The sequence below is a fragment of the Pristiophorus japonicus genome, chromosome 11 (genome assembly GCF_044704955.1).
Source record: "Pristiophorus japonicus isolate sPriJap1 chromosome 11, sPriJap1.hap1, whole genome shotgun sequence".
In the NCBI taxonomy this organism is placed as follows: Eukaryota; Metazoa; Chordata; class Chondrichthyes; family Pristiophoridae; genus Pristiophorus; species Pristiophorus japonicus.
In genome coordinates, this window is record NC_091987.1 from 86,379,501 (window position 1) to 86,400,473 (window position 20,973).

A 20,973-nucleotide genomic window follows, 5' to 3' on the forward strand; every position below is an offset into this window, starting at 1 on the left:
CACGTACTAATCTCTTATTGTGATGATCTTCATTTTAGAGGAGGAGTTGATGGATACAAACTTTGTCTTGTTGTGCAATTTGTGGTGCTACAACGTACTTTTCATTTAATTATTTGATTTACAGCACAGGAACAGAAGGACAAGCCCTGAAGTTCTGGAGGGCAGTGCACAGGGACTTTGACTGCCAGAGGGTTGGAATTTGGGGTGGAACTTAATTCTGCCCCATTCAGAAAGAACTGTAAATTCCAGTTGAGAGAAGGTTGCAGGCAAGTCATCTGCCCAACACCCTACGTCAAGAGGTTATGTCTGGGTGTGTTCATGGACTACCCCAAGAATTTCATCCATTCTCCCCTTGTAAGGCCACAAAGGAACTCCCAGCTAAGTGCTGATTTGAGTTCCATTTCAGGAATTTTCCCAGATTAAGGTCATCTATTCTACTTATATTTCTGAGCTTGGCATCAAGCTCCCTTTGAAGCAGTTTAAAGAATTATTGTCTTTGGCCATTCCTGGGATCTGCCATCGGACCAACACCACGCTATTCTGATTTTCCTGGCCACTTTTGAGACAAGGGCCTCTAGTCTGCTCTTATATGCATGGGCTGCCTGCTCTGAGTATTTAAATAACACCATCCTCAAATTTGGGATAGTGTCTCCAAAGGCAGGCGGAAGTTAAAATCAACTGCACTTCTGCCAACAGAACGAGACTCCCGGAATTTTAGCCTCCATGTGACCTTACGAACAATTCACTAAAACTAATTCTCTTCAAGGTCAGTATTGACTATTTTAAAATTTGATGTAAATTTTGTTGCTGAAACAAAGGGGCAAGAAAATCTGCCCTGATCATTAATACAAGTTTTTGCCTGTGAAGAAGCCATAGTTGGCAGAAGATTGTGGTGTGTTCTGAGCAGCATAAGATGACGTCTGCGGGCATAGGAACAGGAGAGTAGGCCTTTCAGCCCCTCAAGCCTGTTCCGCCATTCAGTTAGATTATGGCTGATCGGTATCTTGACTCCATTTAGCCACCTTGGTTCCATATTGCTTAATACCCTTGTCTAACAAAAATCTATCGATTTCCATTTTGAAATTTTCAATTGAACTCCCTGCAAGTAATGCCTGTTTAGCAGGAGAAAAAAAGAACTTGTACTCCATAAATATTATGGCAATGGAAAAAAAGCATCTCGCTATGAGTGGTCTATAAATGTTTGTTGTTGCACCATATTTCTAGTGTGTTTTGTACTATTAATGTTTGTGTTTTGTTTTTTTTAAACTCATCCATGGTTTTTCCATACAGAAGTACTTAATTGCTGCGAATGGGAGTATATATGAATACGCTATTGCACTGTACAATATTTTAGAAATCATGAGATCCTGATTTTGGTGCCAAATACAGTGTGGGCTTTCTCTCATGCCTGAACCTCAAATACTCTGTAGTGCAGGAATAATGTCCCGTCAATGCTAGTTTAATCTAGCGTGGATTTTCTTTTTTAAAGGAATGTCAATGCTAGTCAAATCTAGCGTGGATTTTTTTTTTAAAGGAATGTCAATGCTAGTCAAATCTAGCGTGGATTCCAAGTCTGAAGATGGATTAGGAACCCAATGATATTTTTTTTTCCCCAGAAATATCGAAACTGTGGTATACCTTGCTCTATCTGAAAAGCCTTTACTGTTAATGAACTCATCACCAATCTATATTGAACAGCAATAGAAACAAAATGTTAATCCATCTGTAAATTTTTAGAATGGATCAGCCTGAATGTATGTTTTCATGTTGTATCTCAGTTGTACTTTCTAGTGATGATGAAGATACAGATCAAGCACAATCAAGTGTAAATTTCACCACGTTAACTCCAGGGATTAAGCGTTTACGTCTGGGGAGTAGGCCGCTGGCAACTGAGAGCTGTAAAAAAGAGACTGAGACTGCATCAGCAGAGAATCTGAAGGTATGTATAACAGAAACGATAACTGATATCACAGTACACTAAGTTCAGGAATTGAATCAAATGTCTTCTCTTCGGAGACCTTTTAATAGTACAGTAATACTGCTGAAAACATGTCTTTATTAACTTGTTAGAACTTATTGAGAAATATAAGAAATTATATATTATATATTATATTCATTTTAAGGTACAGGTACAACCTCCAAAATCCAGAATTCCAAAAACCGAATGTTCCGAAAACCGGACATCGCACGGTGGAGGAGTTGTCTGAAATCCGGAAATATGTTCTGAAAACCGGACTTTTTTTTTTAATGTGACTTCATGCTCAAATGACTGTAAAAATGGGAGAAAATCAGTGGGGAAAATACTGGACCCTAAAATTAATTTCATTAAAAAAAGTTATTAATTGAAACATTAGAAAAAAACTCAAGAAAACAATCAAAGGACCTGAAAAGAAATGTGTAGTCAAGCTAAATGATAATCCACAATTATATTCACAGTTCACGGCCATCACTTTTATGGGACAGTAACACATTTGCCGAAGCAGTCCAAGGGTTAATGAACTACATTGGGCATTTTAAATCTCAGCATGAACATGGGTATGAACAAAAAGACACTAAATAAATAATTTCCAAATGAGTGCAGTAAAAGCCACTGACTCCACTGACCTGCGTGGTCTCGGCTGATGTAACGTCTCTGGCAGCGGCGTCAGGCGTCGAGTTCTGTCGGTCCATGCTGCAGCTACGCAGAGACTTGTTGTGAGGGGTTGACTGGGGGAATTCAAGGAGCTAGCTGTATGGGACCTCTCTCTTTCACACACACATCTTTCATGGAATTCAACTATTAGATTTTTTTAATCAAAAGTCGGCACCAACACCATTGTCCTCCATAACACCTGTGAGGATTCCTTGCTGGCCAATCCTCTTATTCTGGACCTAGTGATCCTGACTGAGCTCTGCCAACGGATAATGTTCCGAACCGAATCGGATCCAAACATTCCACAGTGTCCTCTTGGTCCTCAGCTTCTTCTGTAAGGCCCCCTTGGTGCCAGATGGAAGTCCTGTCATTAACTCACTTTTCAGGCAAAGGACCGCATTGAAAATATTATGAGAGTTTGCCTGGCCCTTCCTACCCAGAACCACACGCACCTGGAGCCAAGGGTTTCCGGAGTCGGGACATCAGATTTCTGTTCTGAAATCCAGAAAAACCTGAAAACCGGAATGGCCTCGGTCTCGAGGTTTCTAGATTTCAGAGGTTGTACCTGTGTTCATTGTCGTGTTCTGATGTGGATCTTGATTTATTCAATGCGTTTTATATGATGTTGCAAAACACGCACAAGCATTTACCCCCATGCACAATTCATTACACCTAAAGGCTGTTGTTTGCAGTTACAAAGCTATATATGTATATAACAAAATAATATATGCACTGCGAATTCTGTGATTTCCAAAAAAAATTGTATATGTTTGAGGGGTTGGTACACTGAAGGCTCGTGTCTGATGTCTTGAGGTTTCATAAGCTGCAGTAGATTTAGAATTGCTGATTCAGAAGGATTTTTGATTCCTGATATTTAATTCTTCCCTTTCTTAAAATGTGATTTTTATTTTAATCCTCTTCCGGGGACTACAAAAATAATTCAACTCTTGCCTTTGGTGAGCCTCTTCAGTTCCAGCGACCATGGAACTGGTTAGCGACTGCACCATGCACACTTCAACCAGTTCTGACTACAAATGGCAATCAGGGTCCTATTTATTTATGTTATCCGTATTATTTATGTTATCCGTATTATTTATGTCATCTGTATTAAAGGGGCCTGTTGCCTGTAACCGGCTGGAGCTTTGGACACACATCAGTAGGCTGCTTTCAAAATGGAGCCAACCACATCACCTGTGTTAACAGGGTTGTAAAGTCCCATTTTGAGGCCGTTGCCGCCCCAATAACCCCAGGCAAAGACAGTGAAAAATCAGCGTTTTAAGTAGTGAATAAAACTGTTGCAAGATTGTCCAACAAATCAAAAAAGTGAACTGAAAAAAAATTTTTTATGTGCACTTATCTAATGTAGGATGCTTATGAAGTAAGTGAGAAGAATAAGTTAATCGGTGCAATAGAAAGTATGGACTCTTTGGAAAACAGTGCGATGATGAAAGCAACATTGGATCTAACATTTGCTGCACTACATATGGGAGAAATTGAAGGAAATGAACAAGGTTCTGTAATGGTATGTGTTTTTTTTACAGATAGCATTTTAATTGTTCATGACCAATGTTGGAGGAGAGGGAGAAATAGGCATATTGTTCTCTGGGCCCTGCATTGTCCGTTGCATTTCATATGTGGACTGAAGATCTACTTAGAATTGTTGATATGCTTTTTACTGCCACTGGAGGCCCACAGTGAGAAACTTTATTGGAGTTTGCACCAGTGGCATAAATCTTGAAGCACATTACATTGCAGTTTACTCATTTTCACAGGTCAGGATTTTAAGCCCCGAAGTATTGTTCATAATCAATTTACTCCTCTTTGTAGCTGCTCCCAGGTAACTGTGGTGTACTGGATTATACACAAATGAGATCAAAAGTGCACCAGTACTGGATTTGCTGGAGAAACAAAACCACTAAAGTGCAGATCTGGATTAAACTAATCCACTATCATTATCTATCTAGTGTAGAAGCTGTCTTTTAAGATGTTAACAATCTTTCTTCATACTTTCAGCATAGAGAGATTCTGAATCACATTATTAATAACACAATTCATATCTTGCGACTTGTCATTTATTTAAACAGTATATTCTAGAATATGCCGGTTAGTATATTTTTCTGGTGTCTCCTTCTTTAAGGTATTTTCTGTTGCTTTGTTACGGTTAGATTGGTCTTCCTTTCTGCTCCCATCCTCCATAATTCCATTACATGCAAACTTTTTAAAGAGTTAAAGGTGGAGAAGCATGTGCCAGAGAAATACATTCTGTACCTTTACAGTTCTGTCCAGTCAGCCACGGAGAGTGGTGGTGTTGAATTTGACCAGGGTGATCTTGGTGCTGCAAATGGGATGGAAACCAGATTCAAACAGGGAGTGCTGGAAAAGGAAGTAATTGAGTTGGGTGATGATGATTCATTAGGCCATAGAGAGAAATGTGAGATTGGAGAAAGCCCAATATTATCAGAGTGGTGAATAGGTTTTGTGTAAGGAAAAGGGTAATGACACACAGTTTGAAATGTCAGTCTTTTATGAATGGAGTTAAGTCCATCAAGAAGTGGGGATAGTGGAGGGATGAGGGAGGCAGTTTATGCTGAGTTGTTTGGGATTATTTTTTATCATTCAGGAGGATCCTGGAGTAGTAGGAGGTTGAGAAAAGAAGATTGTTGGGAAAAAATGTTTGAGAAAGTAAAGCCAGACCTGGCGGTACATGATCGATTAGGCCAGTTGTGAGCCTTTTGCACTTTTGTAACTGCCACTCCCGTCGTCAAAGTCCATGCTCCTCCTCCAACTAATAACGTCAGGGTTCTTGCTTCTCTCTCAGCTCTCTGTTCAGTCCAGTTTTTGCCCTGACCCAGCACTGAGCCTGGCTTGGTTCATGTCACCAAAGTAACTTACCCTATGTAACTGACCATGGTGCTTTATCCTTCCTCATCCTCCTTGATCCCTCAGCAGCATTTAACATGGTCAATCATTCTATCCTCCTTCAATGACTCTCCTCTCTTGCATGGTTCCATTCTACTTGTACAGAACAGCCTTTACCTCCAGCACTTACACAGTCACCTCCGTATCCCCAAAGATCTATCCTTTGGCTCCATTCTCTTCCTCATCGGCATGCTGTCTCCTGCCCCGCTTGCCTATTGTTTCCATCCTTACGGACCTACATTGGCTTCTAATCCCCCAAAGGATCAAACTTAAAATTCTTGTCTTCACCTCCACAGCCTCCTTCCAAATTATCTCTGCAACCTTTTTCAGCCTTGTCTGTCCTCCTGCATTCTATGGTCCCCTGACTCTGGCCTTCTGTGTAGCCCCATTCTATCCATTCCACTTTTCACCACATACTCCACTTAACTAACATGATCCTAAACTCTAGCTTCCATCCGCATCTTCTTGCAGTCCTCTTATTCCTCCAGAATTCCACTAATTCAATGTGGCATGTAAGGTGTGTCCAAACAGTTCTCTTTCATGGTTCAGAGCACATTGGCATGCAACGGAATAGCTTTCTCCAGCCTGCGGGTGAGATTATTTATATTGTCAATCTGCTGCGTTCTATTGACTATGTATTAGCTTTCAATGGTACAAAAATTGAGCTAATTGTAGTAACTAAATATTTAATTTACTTGTAACCCTTCAGAAGAAACAATTTTTGGTTTTAAAGGCAGAATTGCAGTAGACTCCAAATTGCTGGAAAATGCTCAAAAGGTGTCTTTAATAAAAAATTTTGTGGAAGAAGGAAACTTTCCCCAAATCCCCATAGAAAATTAATCTTGTCTCTTTTTAGTGCTCATGGCTTGCTTCAACAATTTCTAAATCTGTTCTATTTTTAAAAAAATGCATTTTTGTACACTGTTCTTCCCCTGTGCTACAACTAACAGAATATTGGGTAAGCTGCAATTTAAGTTATGACCAGCTCAAGTTCCATACATTCTCGGTATAATTACTTGTTTCAATTTGTCACAGGCAAGGTTTTGGTTTTCACAGTAAATTGGATGGAATTGTGAAATGTGAAGCCCAAAATACTGGCTGAAACCCATGTAATAAAAACAGAATTTAACTCACTGTAATGTTGTGACCATTGTTACAGGGCAGTTTTTTGAGGGGGCCTATTATTGGGCTCAAGTTTCGGCCTGAGTTGCTCCTATTTTTTGGAGCAACTAGTTTAGAATGGAGCATCTTAGAAATTGCAATTCTCGGCATTTAGTTTACTCCAGTTCTAGTCAGTTAGAACAGTTTCATTTTTAGAACAGATTTTTTTTTCAAAAGGGGGCGTGTCCAGCCACTTACGCCTGTTTTGCAAGTTTAGGCAGCAAAAACTTACTCCAAACTAACTTAGAATGGAATAAGTGTCGATTTTTGAAAAACCTTGCCTACACTTATAAATCAGGCGTAGAGATCGAGAGATGGGGGGGGGGGGGGCGGGGGAAGGGGGGTTTACAAACATTAAACACTTCACTTTTGCAAATAAAGAGCCATCATCAATAATAAATGATAAATAAATCAACCAATAAATCAATGAAAATTTTTTTTTTAAATAAAAAAAATCACTCAATAAATAAAAAAATATTTCTACTCCCCTACTGCAGCACCGGGGAGGGGGAGGGAGAAGAGAGGCCAGGGGGCGGGGGGGAAGGGAAGAGAAGAGAGACTGGGGGGGGCAGGGGAGAAAAAGAAGAGGGGGCAGGGGGGAAGGGAAGAGAAGAGAGGGCGGGGCGGGGGGGGTGGGGAGGGGAGGGAAGGGAAGAGATGAGAAGAGAGGCCCGGGGGGAGGGGGGGGGGGGTAGCAGAGAAGAGAGTGGGGGGGAGAAGATGATGAACGAGGGGAAGCTGAACGGGCCCCGCCGAGGACTTCGGGCGGGGCCCGCACGCAGCAGATGCCGGGCCGCCGGCGACTCTTTGGGCTGGGCCCGCTCCCAGCGAGAGGCCGGGCAGGCGAACCCCGCCAACAACGAGGTAAGCGTTGTCAGGCCACTCGGCCAGGGATAGGGGCGAGATTCCTTCGGCCGGGGATAGGTTCGTCGCCCGGAGACAGGACACGCTGGGAGGGCCGGGAGCTACTGTGCACGCGTGCAGCTGCCGGCACTGTTTTCGGCGAAGGGCTGTAGCTCTGTCCCCAGCAGCTCCTGCTGCGCAGCGCCGAGCTGGAAATGGGCTACAGCTATCAGAGAATCGCGAGGTAAGTATTCGGCGCAATTTTTGTTCTACAAATTAGGCGGGCCTCTCCGATGTACGTCGTTCTAGCGAGAGTCTGAAACTTGAGCCCTAAGAAGCTGTTCATCAGCCCTAGTGTATTTTTTAGGTTGGCATGCATGTACACTTATAATTCAATGCAGTCTATTCCAGGTAGAACTCATTTTATAGCAGTATGAATGCTATTTTGTCTATTTAAAAAAAAATTAAAGACATTGTTTTAACAGTTTTGACTTTGTTTTCTTGCAGTTTGATCGTGACAATATTGCAATATCATTTTCAGGTAAAATAATTTAATAAAATGTGCTTCTGGTTATTATTAGAAATGAATGAGATGTTCAATGTTAACAAAGGAAAATGGGCTTTGTCCACTTGGTAAGCTTAGAGTAAAATGGATACTGGTGCAGTAAAACTCCCAAATAACACAGCTTTAAGTTTACTATTGATGTTGGATTCAAGATCATCTTGTGTTTTGATTTTTTTTTAAGACCAACTTTGTTCATTTAACCAGAGTTCTCGGCAATTGTAATGCCTGTTACTATATGTACATGTGTATATATTAAATTAATCATCTTTGAAAACACAAACTATTTGGTCAAACTTATTTTTTCTTACTATTTTCAAACCTAATCTTGCTTTTAAAAAAAATATATATATGCAAGTATGTTTGAAATTGCTAATTACAGGAGTGAAGCCCACTGTCAATACATCTTAATTGAATTTTGCATTGTTGTTGATCAGTGCTTTATTTTTAAAAGGCTATCCTTACTCCTCAATGTCTCTGATTTTTCTCCAATGAATAGCTGAGCCCCACAGACCAGGAAAGTGCCAGGCTTAATCCTGGTTCTGTTAATCAGCTGATCTCAGCCAGTGTGGCTATAGGGGCACTACATTTGGCCTCAGTACTCCTTAAATTAGGAAGGGGATTAGCGGCCAGCACTGCTGCTCCTGATTGCAGTCTAGCAACCCCTGAATGTGTGGATGTTGGGTGAGGACAGGATCAGGCTCTTGCACCACACCCCTTTCTGGGTTGAATAAGCTGTTAAGCTGTTGACATTTGTCACTTATGAATTATGACTTATTGGCAAGATACAAAAGAGTCACTTTGAACCTTAGCCCTATCAAGGATTCATCGGTAAGGGAGAATATTATTAAGAAGTAAACTTATTTCAAAAACCACTTTATCACATAGGATTGTAATGGCATCCTTATATTAAAAAATAATTAACTTGAGGAATGCCAGAGTCCACTCCAATAATGATGTAATGTTAGTATCTTAATTTATCATAGTATTAAACTTGTATTGCCTGTTTTTTTTTTACAGATTTCTCTGGTATAAACTATTCATTACTACTGGATACCTCTCACTTAAAGAAATACAGCCTATGGGAGAGACTACCTGACACAGTCTTTGAGAGTCACTCAGTCATTTTCCTATGGCTTGCAGCGGATTACGTAGATGAAGTCAACGAACAATTACAAACCTGTCCTTCTAAACATGAATGTAAGTGTGTGTTTTTCATCCTTTTGTGATCCATTTCTTTAAGCTATTTTATAGCAGTTGTTTCCCCCTCTGAGTGTGCAACCTTACTTTAGGAGATGCATTCTCACTTACATTCATGTTTTGATGGACAGGTACGCAGCCTTCTATCCGAGTTTGCAATAGATTCGGACCTGACGCCAATAAGTTACAAATTAGTCTTTTATTTGTCACACAGCAGAGATCAACACGATAACAGTATCTCAACAGTAGTTTACAGATTATATTACCACCCGATCACTCGACAGCGTTAGCGTTAGCGTGTGTCGCCTCGCTCTCCTCTCCTCCTCGCCGGGAAAATGTTGGGCCAAAATCAGCATGTGGCCGTCGTGCAGGCTACAGTCGATTCAGGGTGTTCTTCCTCCATGCCGAAACTCAAAAACCCACTTTTTATCATCCTTTTCTTGATCTCCTGACCTTATTCAACCACTTATGGTTGCCACTATGGTCTCCATTTCACCTATTCTTCTTTGCACGTATTCTCCTATCGCCCCCCCCCCCCCCCCCAAATCAGGCCCTACAGTTTCTTGCAGGATATCCTGTTTTTTTCAATTCTTCCAACTTCCCTTATCTTGCGGTCCCTTTAACCGTTGCTATAGCTTGGCTATCTGCCAGTGACCAGGGTTTGTTCGTTATTTTTATATCAGTTACGTAAGTATTCAAAGAAAACCGCCTAGCTACCTGGATTGTGGTTAAAGTCTTTTGCCGCAGACATGTTTTTATGCCATGTCGTTATTAGCCATATATAAATCAAAACCACATCTAACTGAAAGACAACTTTAGGGTGTTAACAAAGAAAAATACAAAAGTTGACATTAAATCTTAAGTATGTTAGTTGATTGTCGAATTATAAAAGAAACCCATAGATAATAGAATTATAAAAGAAGCCATACATAATGTCATCATAGTCCATAATGTCTCACACCCAAGTCTGCTTTGTGGGGCAGCATGAGAGTTTTGACCTCTCTCTCCCACCTGCCCACACCAGCCTGAAATTAATATCGAGGCCCTAGTTCCAAAAGTTGATTCTGGAAACATTTGGGATAAATCTTGACTTTAAAAAAACAAATTGCAACAGCTTGTATATCTGATGCTGTATTCAAGGTCCTTTGTTTGGTTGTACTTGACCCACATTTGAAAAGTAGTGAACTAAATAGGGAGTCTAATTTCATTTTTTTTTTGTGAAACTTTATTTCTGTATTTCACTGCAGCTGTTTTTCTTTGCAGATAAGTGCAATGAATTTATCTTCATTCAACTTTTCAAACCTTTACAAGCAACAGAAACAACCATATTGAAGAAAATTATGACTGCTGTAGGTGCAAGGAATGGAATTGCAGACTTATGTGAAATTATGCCATTGGAAGAGACTTGTCAGTTACTGGCTAAGTTTGGTTCAGAGCAGAGCTCCTTCTTGTCGTCCTGCTGCAAAACCTTACAGCAACAAGTGGATATGGCTACATTATCACAGGAGCCTCCATTGTCTCAGGTGACTTTGCAGATTAAGGTGGATCCATGGCAATTATTGCATTTATTTAAAAAAAAAACTAGGTTCCTCTGAAACACGAGTAAACCCACTTTCAACTTTCCAAAGCTTTGTTTGATTTTAATTTGACTTTTGTTTTTAATTTAATTACATTCTTTTGCCTTAATGTGTATAGTTCATATTCCGTGTTTTAAAAAATACAATAGTTTATACAATAGAAATACTTATCTGCTAAAGGATATAACTTTGCTGCATAATATGCACAACTAGAAAAATGTAGCTCATTTAAAAGGAACTGAGTATTAAATGGATTAGTAAAACTTAGCAGCTTTTTCTTGGTGGGAAAAGTGAGGTGAATTAGATATTTAATCGACTTTTGATCAATAGGGGAGGGTTAGTATACAAGAAGGAACAATAGAATGTCTTCCAATGTTAATTTAGATTGAAATTTCACTATGTTTCCCACAAAATTGTACAACTGTAGTACAGGTACAGCATCAAAAATCCGGAATTCTAGAATTCGGAATGTTCCGGAATCTGGACACCCTACCAAACCGTTATCGCTGCCAGCCGGGCCCAGGGAAAAGTCAAAAAATTAAATCCAAATAAAAAAAAAGTGCAAGAATAAAAACTCCAACCCCACATGTTCCAGGCCAGGTCTTCACAGTCACTGCACCTCTGCTCCTGGGTCTGCACGCAAGTCCCTTTGGCCAGAACCAACCAAGCTCCACGTGCAAGTCCCCAGCCAGAATCAATTCTGCACAGCACACACGTCCCTTCGGCTAGAACCAACCAAGCTCCGCGCGCAAGTCACTTTCGGCCAGAACCAACGAAACTCCGCTCGGAAGTCTCCTTCGGCTTGTAGAGGTACAGGTGTACAGGGCATCAGATTACCTTCCAAAACATTCAGGTACAAAAACAAGAGAGGGAGACTTGCGATGTGTTGCGAAGAAGCGAGGACTACCAGACCTGCGAAGAGAAGAACTTCAAAATGACATCCAAAAACCGGAAATATCGGAATCTGGGCCCAGGCATTTCCAGACTCGGGATGCGCCTCTGGCATTCCGAAATCCGGAAATACCCGAACCTCGTTTGAAAGTCTGGAAAAACACGAAGTCCGGTATGGCCTCAGTCCAGAGGGTTTCGGATTTTAGTTGCTGCATCTGTATAAGAGATTGGGTAATACGTGACTTATGCATGCACATCTAGGTTCCAGGCAACCACAAGACTGTTAAAAATTGTTGATAAATCAGTTGTTGCTGGAATTAATTTGATAGTCACGCTCAAGGACTAAAGGATAATTAGTGTTGAAGCAGAAATGTAACCCTTGTGAAGGAGGGAGTCGTATTTACGTTTGTCTGTTAAAGAACACTGAGCTAAGGAGAATAGAACATAGCTATAGTATTAGCTGTATTGCCGGCTATGGCAGGGGTGGATGGTCACAGCGTAGCTAGTGTTGGATCAGTGAATGACTGACCACAACTTCAGGATTTCCGCATTAGTTGAACTGGGAATGCTTACTGTTGGTATCCAAAGTTGAAGAATGATCTGAACCTCATCAGTAATATTCCTCCCTTTTCTCAGATTTTCCTCTCAAAAAATTTTGATTATTCAATAATTTGCAGTGGTTAATAACAGCGAACAAACATCATTTGCTGTTATTATCCCTTTGTATCTGACCGCAACGTGAGGATTTAGCGCATGTGTATCCTAATACGGAAATCCTGAAGTTGTGGTCACGCATTCACTGCTCCGACACTGGCTGCACTGTGACCCCCTCCTCCATTGCTGGCAATCTGTGTAATCATCATCATCATAGGCAGTCCCTTGAAATTGAGGAAGACTTGCTTCCACTTTAAAAATGAGTTCTTAAGTGACTGAACAGTCCAATACGGGAAATACAATCTCAGTCACAGGTGGGATAGACAGTCATTGAAGGAAAGGGTAGCTGGGACTGGTTTGCCGCATGCTCCTTCCGCTGCCTGCACTTGGTTTCTGCATGCTCTCGGCGATGAGACTCGAGGTGCTTAGCGCCCTCCCAGATGCACTTTCTCCACTTAGGGCGATCTTTGGCCAGGGACTCCCAGATGTCGGTGGGAATGTTGCATTTTATTGAGGGTTTCCTTGAAACGTTTCCTCTGCCCACCTTGGGCTCGCTGGCCGTGTAGGAGTTCCAAGTAAAGCGCTTGCTTTGGGAGTCTTGTGTCAGGCATGCGAACAATGTAGCCCACCCAGCGGAGCTGGTCGTGTGGTCAGTGCCTCGATGCTGGGATGTTGGCCTGATCGAGGACGCTAACGTTGGTGCGTCTGTCCTCCCAGGGGATTTGCAGGATCTTGCGGAGACATCGTTGGTAGTATTTCTCCAGCGATATGAGGTGTCGACTGTATATGGTCTACGTCTCTGAGCCATACAGGAGGACGGGTGTCACAACAACCCTGTAGACCATGAGCTTGGTGGCAGATTTGAGGGCCTGATCTTCGAACACTCTTTTCCTTAGACGGTAATCAGGGAAACTGACGAAAACTTGGACTTTTCTGCGGTAATATCGCTGTTAAATACTCCATTAAAAGTTTGACCTTTTGGATTAGGTGTAACTAGGGTTTTAAGAGCATATTGACTGCTAAACAGACGCTGTGTCCCTGAAAAACTTTTAATTTTGTGGAGTGTCAAATTTAACTATCAAAATTATTTTTTTTTAAAGTTTGTTCATCTTTATTTCAGGTTGACTTTTTCCCCATATGAGAGCTCCAATCTTTGTTTTGCTCAACATTTTTTAAAAGTTAGAACTAATCATCATCATAGGCAGTCCCTCGGAATCGAGGAAGACTTGCTTCCACTCTTAACATGAGTTCTTAGGTGGCTGAACAGTCCAATATGAGAACCACAGTCTCTGTCGCAGGTGGGACAGATAGTCATTAAGGGAAAGGGGTGGGTGGGACTGGTTTGCCGCATACTCTTTCCGACGCCTGCGCTTGATTTCTGTATGCTCTCGGCGACGAGACTTGAGGTGCTCAGTGCCCTCCCGGATGCACTTCCTCCACTTAGGACGGTCTTTGGTCAGGGACTCCCACGTGTCAGTGGGGATGTTGCACTTTATCAAGGAGGCTTTGAGGGTGTCCTTGTAACGTTTCCGCTGCCCACCTTTGGCTCGTTTGCCATGAAAGAGTTCTGAGTAGAGCACTTGCTTTGGGAGTCTCGTGTCTGGCATGCGAACTATGTGGCCTGCCCAGCGGAACTGATCAAGTGTGGTCATTGCTTCTATGCTGGTGATATTGGCCTGGTCAAGGACGCTAACGTTGGTGCGTCTGTCCTTCCAGGGGATTTGTAGGATCTTGCGGAGACATTTTTGGTGGTATTATTCCAGCAACTTGAGGAGTCTACTGTACTTGGTCCATGTTTCTGAGTCAAACAGGAGGGCGGGTATTACGACAGCCCTGTAGACCATGAGCTTGGTGACAGATTTGAGGGCCTGGTCTTCAAACACTCTTTTCCTCAGGCGGCCGAAGGCTGCACTGGCGCACTGGAGGCGGTGTTGGATTTCGTTGTCAATGCCTGCTCTTGTTGATAGGAGGCTCCCGAGATAAGGGAAGTGGTCCACGTTGTCCGGGGCCTCGCCATGAATCTTGATGACTGGGGGCGGCAGTGCTGTGCGGCGAGGACAGGCTGGTGGAGGACCTTTGTCTTACTGATATTTAGCGTAAGGCCCATGCTTTCGTACGCCTCAGTAAATACATCGACTATGTCCTGAAGTTCAGCCTCTGTATGTGCGCAGACGTGGGCGTTGTCCGCGTACTGTAGCTCGACCACAGAGGTTGGGGTGGTCTTGGACGGTGAGGTGAAGGTTGAACAGGTTCCCACTGGCTTAGTTCCACTCCAGCGGGGAACTTGTCGACTGTGAGGTGGAGCATGGCAGCGAGGGAGATTGAGAAGAGGGTTGGGGCGATGACGCAACTCTGCTTGACCCTGGTCCAGACGCGGATTAGGTCTGTGATGGATCTGTTGGTAAGGATCACGGCCTGCATGTCATGGTGGAGCAGACGGAGGATGGTGACGTACTTTTGGGGGCATCCGAAATGGAGGAGGACGCTCCATAGACTCTCGCAGTTGACAGTGTCAGAGGTCTTTGTAAGGTCGAAGAAGGTCATGTATAAGGGCTGGTGCTGTTCCCAGCATTTTTCCTGCAGTGTTACGCTGCAAAAACCATGTCTGTTGTGCGCCGTAGGGGGCAAAATCCGCACTGCGACTCCAGGAGGAGCTTCTAGGCCAAAGGGAGAAGATGGTTGAGGAGGACTCTAGCGACGCCTTTCCCAGTGGCTGATAGCAGGGAGATTTCTCTGTCGTTGCCGCAGTCGGACTTGTCCCCTTTTTTAAAGATGGTCACGATCACTGCATTGCTTGAGATCTCCCAGCATGCTCTCCTCCCTCCAGATGAGAGAGATGAGGTCATGTATTCGCGCCAACAGTGCCTCTCTGCCATACTTCAGTGCCTCAGCAGGAATTCCATTCGCTCCCTTAGCCTTGTTTTGTTAGCTGTCTTGCGGCTTTTTCTACCTTGTGCAGTGTTGGGGATTAAAGGAGCTTATTGACTTCCTGGTTCCCGGTCTGTGAGATTTCTGCATTTTGATTGGCTGTTTAGACAGCTTGTTGACATCACATTAGGGATTCCTCGTTAACTTGCACTGATCTGATTTGAGTACAGGGGCAGGGAGGTGTTGCTACAGTTGTACAGGGCCTTGGTGAGGCCACACCTGGAGTATTGTGTACAGTTTTGGTCTCCTAACTTGAGGAAGGACATTCTTGCTATTGAGGGAGTGCAGCGAAGATTCACCAGACTGATTCCTGGGATGGTGGGACTGACCTATCAAGAAAGACTGGATCAACTGGGCTTGTATTCACTGGAGTTCAGAAGAGTGAGAGGGGACCTCATAGAAACGTTTAAAATTCTGACGGGTTTGGACAGGTTGGATGCAGGAAGAATGTTCCCAATGTTGGGGAAGTCCAGAACCAGGGGACACAGTCTAAGGATAAGGGGTAAGCCATTTAGGACCGAGATGAGGAGAAACTTCTTCACCCAGAGAGTGGTGAACCTGTGGAATTCTCTACCACAGAAAGTAGTTGAGGCCAATTCACTAAATATATTCAAAAGGGAGTTAGATGAAGTCCTTACTACTCGGGGGATCAAGGGGTATGGCATGAAAGCAGGAAGTGGGTACTGAAGTTTCATGTTCAGCCATGAACTCATTGAATGGCGGTGCAGGCTAGAAGGGCTGAATGGCCTGCTCCTGCACCTATTTTCTATGTTTCTATGATCTCAACTCCGTCGGAAAAGCCAAACTTCTCTCGGGGCTCGCGCCAATGCCTTTGCTTCATAAGAAATACAAGCAGGATTAGGCCATTTGGCCCCTCGGGTTGCTCCGCACCCTCAATAAGATCATGGTTGATCTGATCTTGGTCTCAACTCCACTTACCCAGCCGCTCCCCATAATCCTTGACTCCCCTATCATTCAAAAATCTGTCTATCTCCACCTTAAATATATTCAATGACCCAGCCTCCATAATTCCCTGGGGTAGAGAATTACAAAGATTCATGACCCTCTGAGAGAAGAAATTCCTCCTCATTTCTGTCTTAAATGGGCAACCCCTTATTCTGAAACTATGCCCCCTAGTTCTAGATTCCCTGATGAGTGGAAACATCCTCTCTGCATCTACCTTGTCAATAAGGTCACCTCCCATTCTTCTAAACTCTAATGAGTATAGGCCCAACCTGCTCAATCTTTCTTAAGATAACCCTTTCATCTCAGGAATCAACCTCATGAACCTTCTCTGAACTGCCTCCAATGCAAGTGTATCCTTCCTCAGATAAGAAGACCGAAACTGTATGCAGTACTCTAGGTGTGGTCTTACCAACGCCCTGTACAATTGGAGCAGGACTTCCCTGCTTTTATACTCCATCCCCCTTGCAATAAAGGCCAACATTCCATTTGCCTTCCTGATTACTTGCTGTACCTGCATGCTAACCTTTTGTGTTTCATGTACAAGAACCCTCAGATCCCTCTGTCCTGTAGCATTTTGTAATCTCTCCCCATTTAAATAGTAATTTGCTTTTTTATTTTTCCTATCAAAGTGGACAACCTCACATTTTCCTACATTATACTCCATCTGCCAGATTTTTCTTCGCCGCTAACTGCAAATTATGAGCTGCAATATGGCTTGATTACAAATAAATTTGAAATATATTTACTGTTGAACTTCAAAACAACTAGAATATTGAATTTGTAAGTTTGATTATAGTGTCCATTGCAATCCAGACCTGAACATATTCATCTGGTACTTGTGCTGAAGTAAAGTTGAAATTGCCATTTGCATGTGTATGGGAGAGCAGTGCAGTCAACTTCATGTTTTCTATTCAGAAAAACACATTTTGAGGCCATTTTAGAAACATATATTATGAAAGACATCATAGTAAATTAATAGCCTTGGCAAGGAACCTGTAATACTGAATCACTCTTGTATAATATAAAGCATTCAGTTTTTGCAGATTTCTGTTTCTGCTTTCACTTATATAGGAAGAAAATGCCCCCAGTTCACTGAAGCCAAATAATTACACACTGTGTCACATCCGGAAAAAGGACCAGTACGTGGTTTCAATTGCTTCAAAGCAAGAGAAGCAGAAGCATGTATTTAGGCACACTGGACCAGTTCAGAAGTAAGTTTATTGTTGTGTATAAAAGTGCGTGAGAATATAAATGTATAGATATAACTGTGTGTGTGTATAAATATATAGATACAATATAATAATTGTGTGTCGCACTCGCTCTTCTGCTGCACCTGAAAAAAATAGGCTTAGGCTTGTGCTGATAAGTGTTTGTTTGTGTAGGGCCATGGCTAAAAATGTACTATTTTTGTAGGTCTGCTCCAAGGCATTGATAAATTTGGCTTTGTAATCTGGCCTCTGTTCATCCCTGTGGGTACTTGCCGGGTATTGGCTTAATGGCAAAGAAGCAGGGAATGCAAGTTTGGATTTGAGCATCACGGAGCAGAGGTGTTTAATACAGCTGAGTTAGGGTTACCTGTTTCAGTAACATTTGGGAAAAAATGTAACTTCTTTCTTCCACCAGATTTTTCTGATATATAAATCAAACAAGTACCTAGATGCTGGGATTAATACCCATAAATGAAACCTTTATAATCAATGTAATCTATCCCTCTCAATCACAAAGTATTCCTTACTCATGGAATAAGGCTTGCTTCATTTGTTAGAAATCAGGGGTACCAAAATATATATATATATGGTTATGCTAATGAAATTGTGATGTGAATAATACTGTGTTTAGCTGATTGTATTTAGAGCTTGAGATAAAGAATCTTCAGCCTGGTATTAGAATAGCTGGATAGATGTTTAGAATTTCCCTATGTTTTTGGTTCCCTGCTGATGTTATAACATTTCACACAGTGGCAGGCACATATGACAGGCTAGCTGTCTGCTGTTTGTGTGCCAGGAAGGTTACTGACTGATTGTATCTTTAGTTTGGCTAACTAAGGCCCAACACCTATGTTTCTTCCATTACTGCTAATAATCATATTATATTGTTACGTTAGGATTTTGACTTTATTTAACGAAACTGCTTGCTAAAATGTGCAAGTTAACCAGCGTGTGAGAATAGCTTTGGGAATTTAATGATTCATTCCATGGTATATTAGTCTGATAATGGAATGAAATGATTATGAAATAATTAGTTTGCACAGCTAAGCTGAATGAACAGCTTTGAACATAAATAGCTGATAACAAGCAGCTCATCATCATAGGCAGTCCTTAAAATCAAGGAAGACTTGCTTCCGCTCTAAAAATGAATTCTCAGGTGACTATACAGTCCAATACGGGAATTACAGTCTCTGTCATAGGTGGGACAGGTGAGTGGGGTGTCTGGTTTGCTGGAACGCTCCTTCCGCTGTCTGTGCTTGGTTTCTGTATGCTCTCGGCAACGATACTCGGTGCTCAGCGCCCTCCCGGATGCTCTTCCTCCACTTAGGTCGGTCTTTGGCCAGGAACTCCCAGGTGTCGGTGGGGATGTTGCACTTTATCAAGGAGGCTTTGAGGGTGTCCTTGAAACGTTTTCTTTGCCCACCTGGGGCTCGCTTACCATGTAGGAGTTCCGACTAGAGCGCTTGCTTTGGGAGTCTCGTTTCGGACATGCGAACGATGTGGCCCGCCCAATGGAGCTGGTCGAGTGTGGTCAGTGCTTTGATGCTGGGGATGTTGGCCTGATCAAGAACACTGATGTTGGTGCGTCTATCCTCCCGGAGGATTTGCAGGATCCTGCGGAGACATCATTGGTGGTATTTCTGCAGCGATTTGAGGTGTTTACTGTATATGATCCACGTCACTCAGCCATTCAGGAGGGCGGATATCACTATAACCCTGTAGACAAAAAGCTTGGTGCCAGATTTGAGGGCCCGATCTTCGAACACGCTCTTCCTCCGGCGACCGAAGACTGCACTGGTGCACTGGAGGCGATGTTTAACCTTGTCGTCGATGTCTGCCTTTGCTGACAATCGTCGTCATCATAGGCAGTCCCTCGAAATCGAGGAAGACTTGCTTCTACTCTAAAAGTGAGTTCTCAGGTGAGTGAACACGGGATTTACCATCTATCACAGGTGGGACAGACAGTCGTTGGAGGAAAGGGTGGGTGGGACTGGTTTGCCGCACGCTCCTTCCGCTGCCTGCTTTCGTACGCATTGGTGAAGATGTTGACGATGGCTTGGAGTTCAGCCTCTGAATGTGCGCAGATGCACGTACTGTAGTTCGACGACAGAGGATGGGACGGTCTTGGATCTAGCCTGGAGGTGACGAAGGTTGAACAGATTTCCACTGGTTCTATAGTTTAGTTCCACTCCAGCGGGGGGCTTGTTGAGTGTGAGGTGGAGCATTGTAGCGAGGAAGATCAAGAAAAGGGTTGGTGCAATGATGCAGCCCTGCTTGACCCTGGTCCGGACGTGAATTGGGTCTGTGGTGGGTCTGTTGGTCAGGATCACAGCTTGCATGTCGTCGTGGAGCAGGCGGAGGATGGCGACAAACTTTTGGGGGCAGCCGAAATGGAGGAGGACGCTCCATAGTCCCTTGCGGTTAACAGTGTCAAAGGCCTTTGTAAGGTCAAAGATGGCTATGTACAAGGGTTGGTGCTGTTCCCTGCATTTCTCTTGCAGTTGTCGCGTCGTAAAGATCATGTTCGTTGTACCCTGTAGTGGACGGAATTCGCATTGTGACTCCGGGAGGAGCTCCTCAGCCACAGGGAGAAGATGGTTCAGGGGGATTCTAGTGGTTTCCCAGTGGCCAACAACAGGGTGATTCCTCTGTAGTTGCCGCAGTCGGACTTGTCCCCATTTTTAAAGATGGTCACGATTGCTGCATATTTCAGATCTCCCGGCATGCTCTCCTCCTTCCAGATGAGAAAGATGAGGTCATGCATTCGTGCCAATAGAGCCTCTCTGCCATACTTTAGTGCCTCAGCGGGGATTCCGTCTGCATTCGATACCTTGTTGTTCTTGAGCTGACGGCCTTTTCTACCTCATGCAGGTCTGGGATTTTGCTGAGGTGGTGGCAGGTAGCATGCTGCGGGATGGAGTTGAGGACACTCGAGTCAGAGTCTTGATTAAGGGGATCTTCGAATTGCTCCTTCCAGCGGATCCTGACTGTCTCAGTGTCCTTGATGAGTGTCTCCCTGTTCTTGGCCAGCAGTGGGATGCTTGGGCCGTAGGTGAAGAATCCTTGTACATCATGGCTGTCGACCAGCTGCTGAATGTCCTGTGCTTTCTCCACCCATCATCTATTCTTTAGATTACGGGTTTTTTGTTGGACCTCGGCCTTCAGCAATCTGTAGAGCTGCTTTGCTGCTCCCGAGTTGGGTTGTTGCTTTAAGTTCAGAAATGCCCTGCGCTTGCGATTTATTAGCTTTTGGATCTCCTGGTCATTCTCATCAAACCAATCCTGGTGTTTCCTGGTTGAGCGACCGAGCGTCTCTTTGCAGGCACTGGAGGGCAGACCAAGCATGTCTCAGATCATCAAGGATTGCCAGGTTATCAGCGAGACGCAGGCTGTATAGGACTCTCTTAGCTGGGTCTTTGAGTGCCTCGGCAT

General features: G+C 43.2%; 1 protein-coding gene across 5 annotated transcripts in view; it reads left to right on the forward strand.

Moving 5' to 3' along the window:
- The window catches only part of LOC139276145 (sentrin-specific protease 7), a 142,324-nt gene that overhangs the window by 89,027 nt on the left and 32,324 nt on the right, over positions 1-20,973 (forward strand). For all 5 annotated transcript variants that reach the window (XM_070893672.1, XM_070893674.1, XM_070893675.1 and 2 more), the window contains 6 exons: positions 1,779-1,939; positions 3,999-4,154; positions 8,063-8,096; positions 9,138-9,317; positions 10,581-10,840; positions 17,405-17,544. In XM_070893672.1, coding sequence (XP_070749773.1) covers positions 1,779-1,939; positions 3,999-4,154; positions 8,063-8,096; positions 9,138-9,317; positions 10,581-10,840; positions 17,405-17,544 — 931 coding nt within the window. The remainder of the gene's footprint in view (positions 1-1,778; positions 1,940-3,998; positions 4,155-8,062; positions 8,097-9,137; positions 9,318-10,580; positions 10,841-17,404; positions 17,545-20,973) is intronic.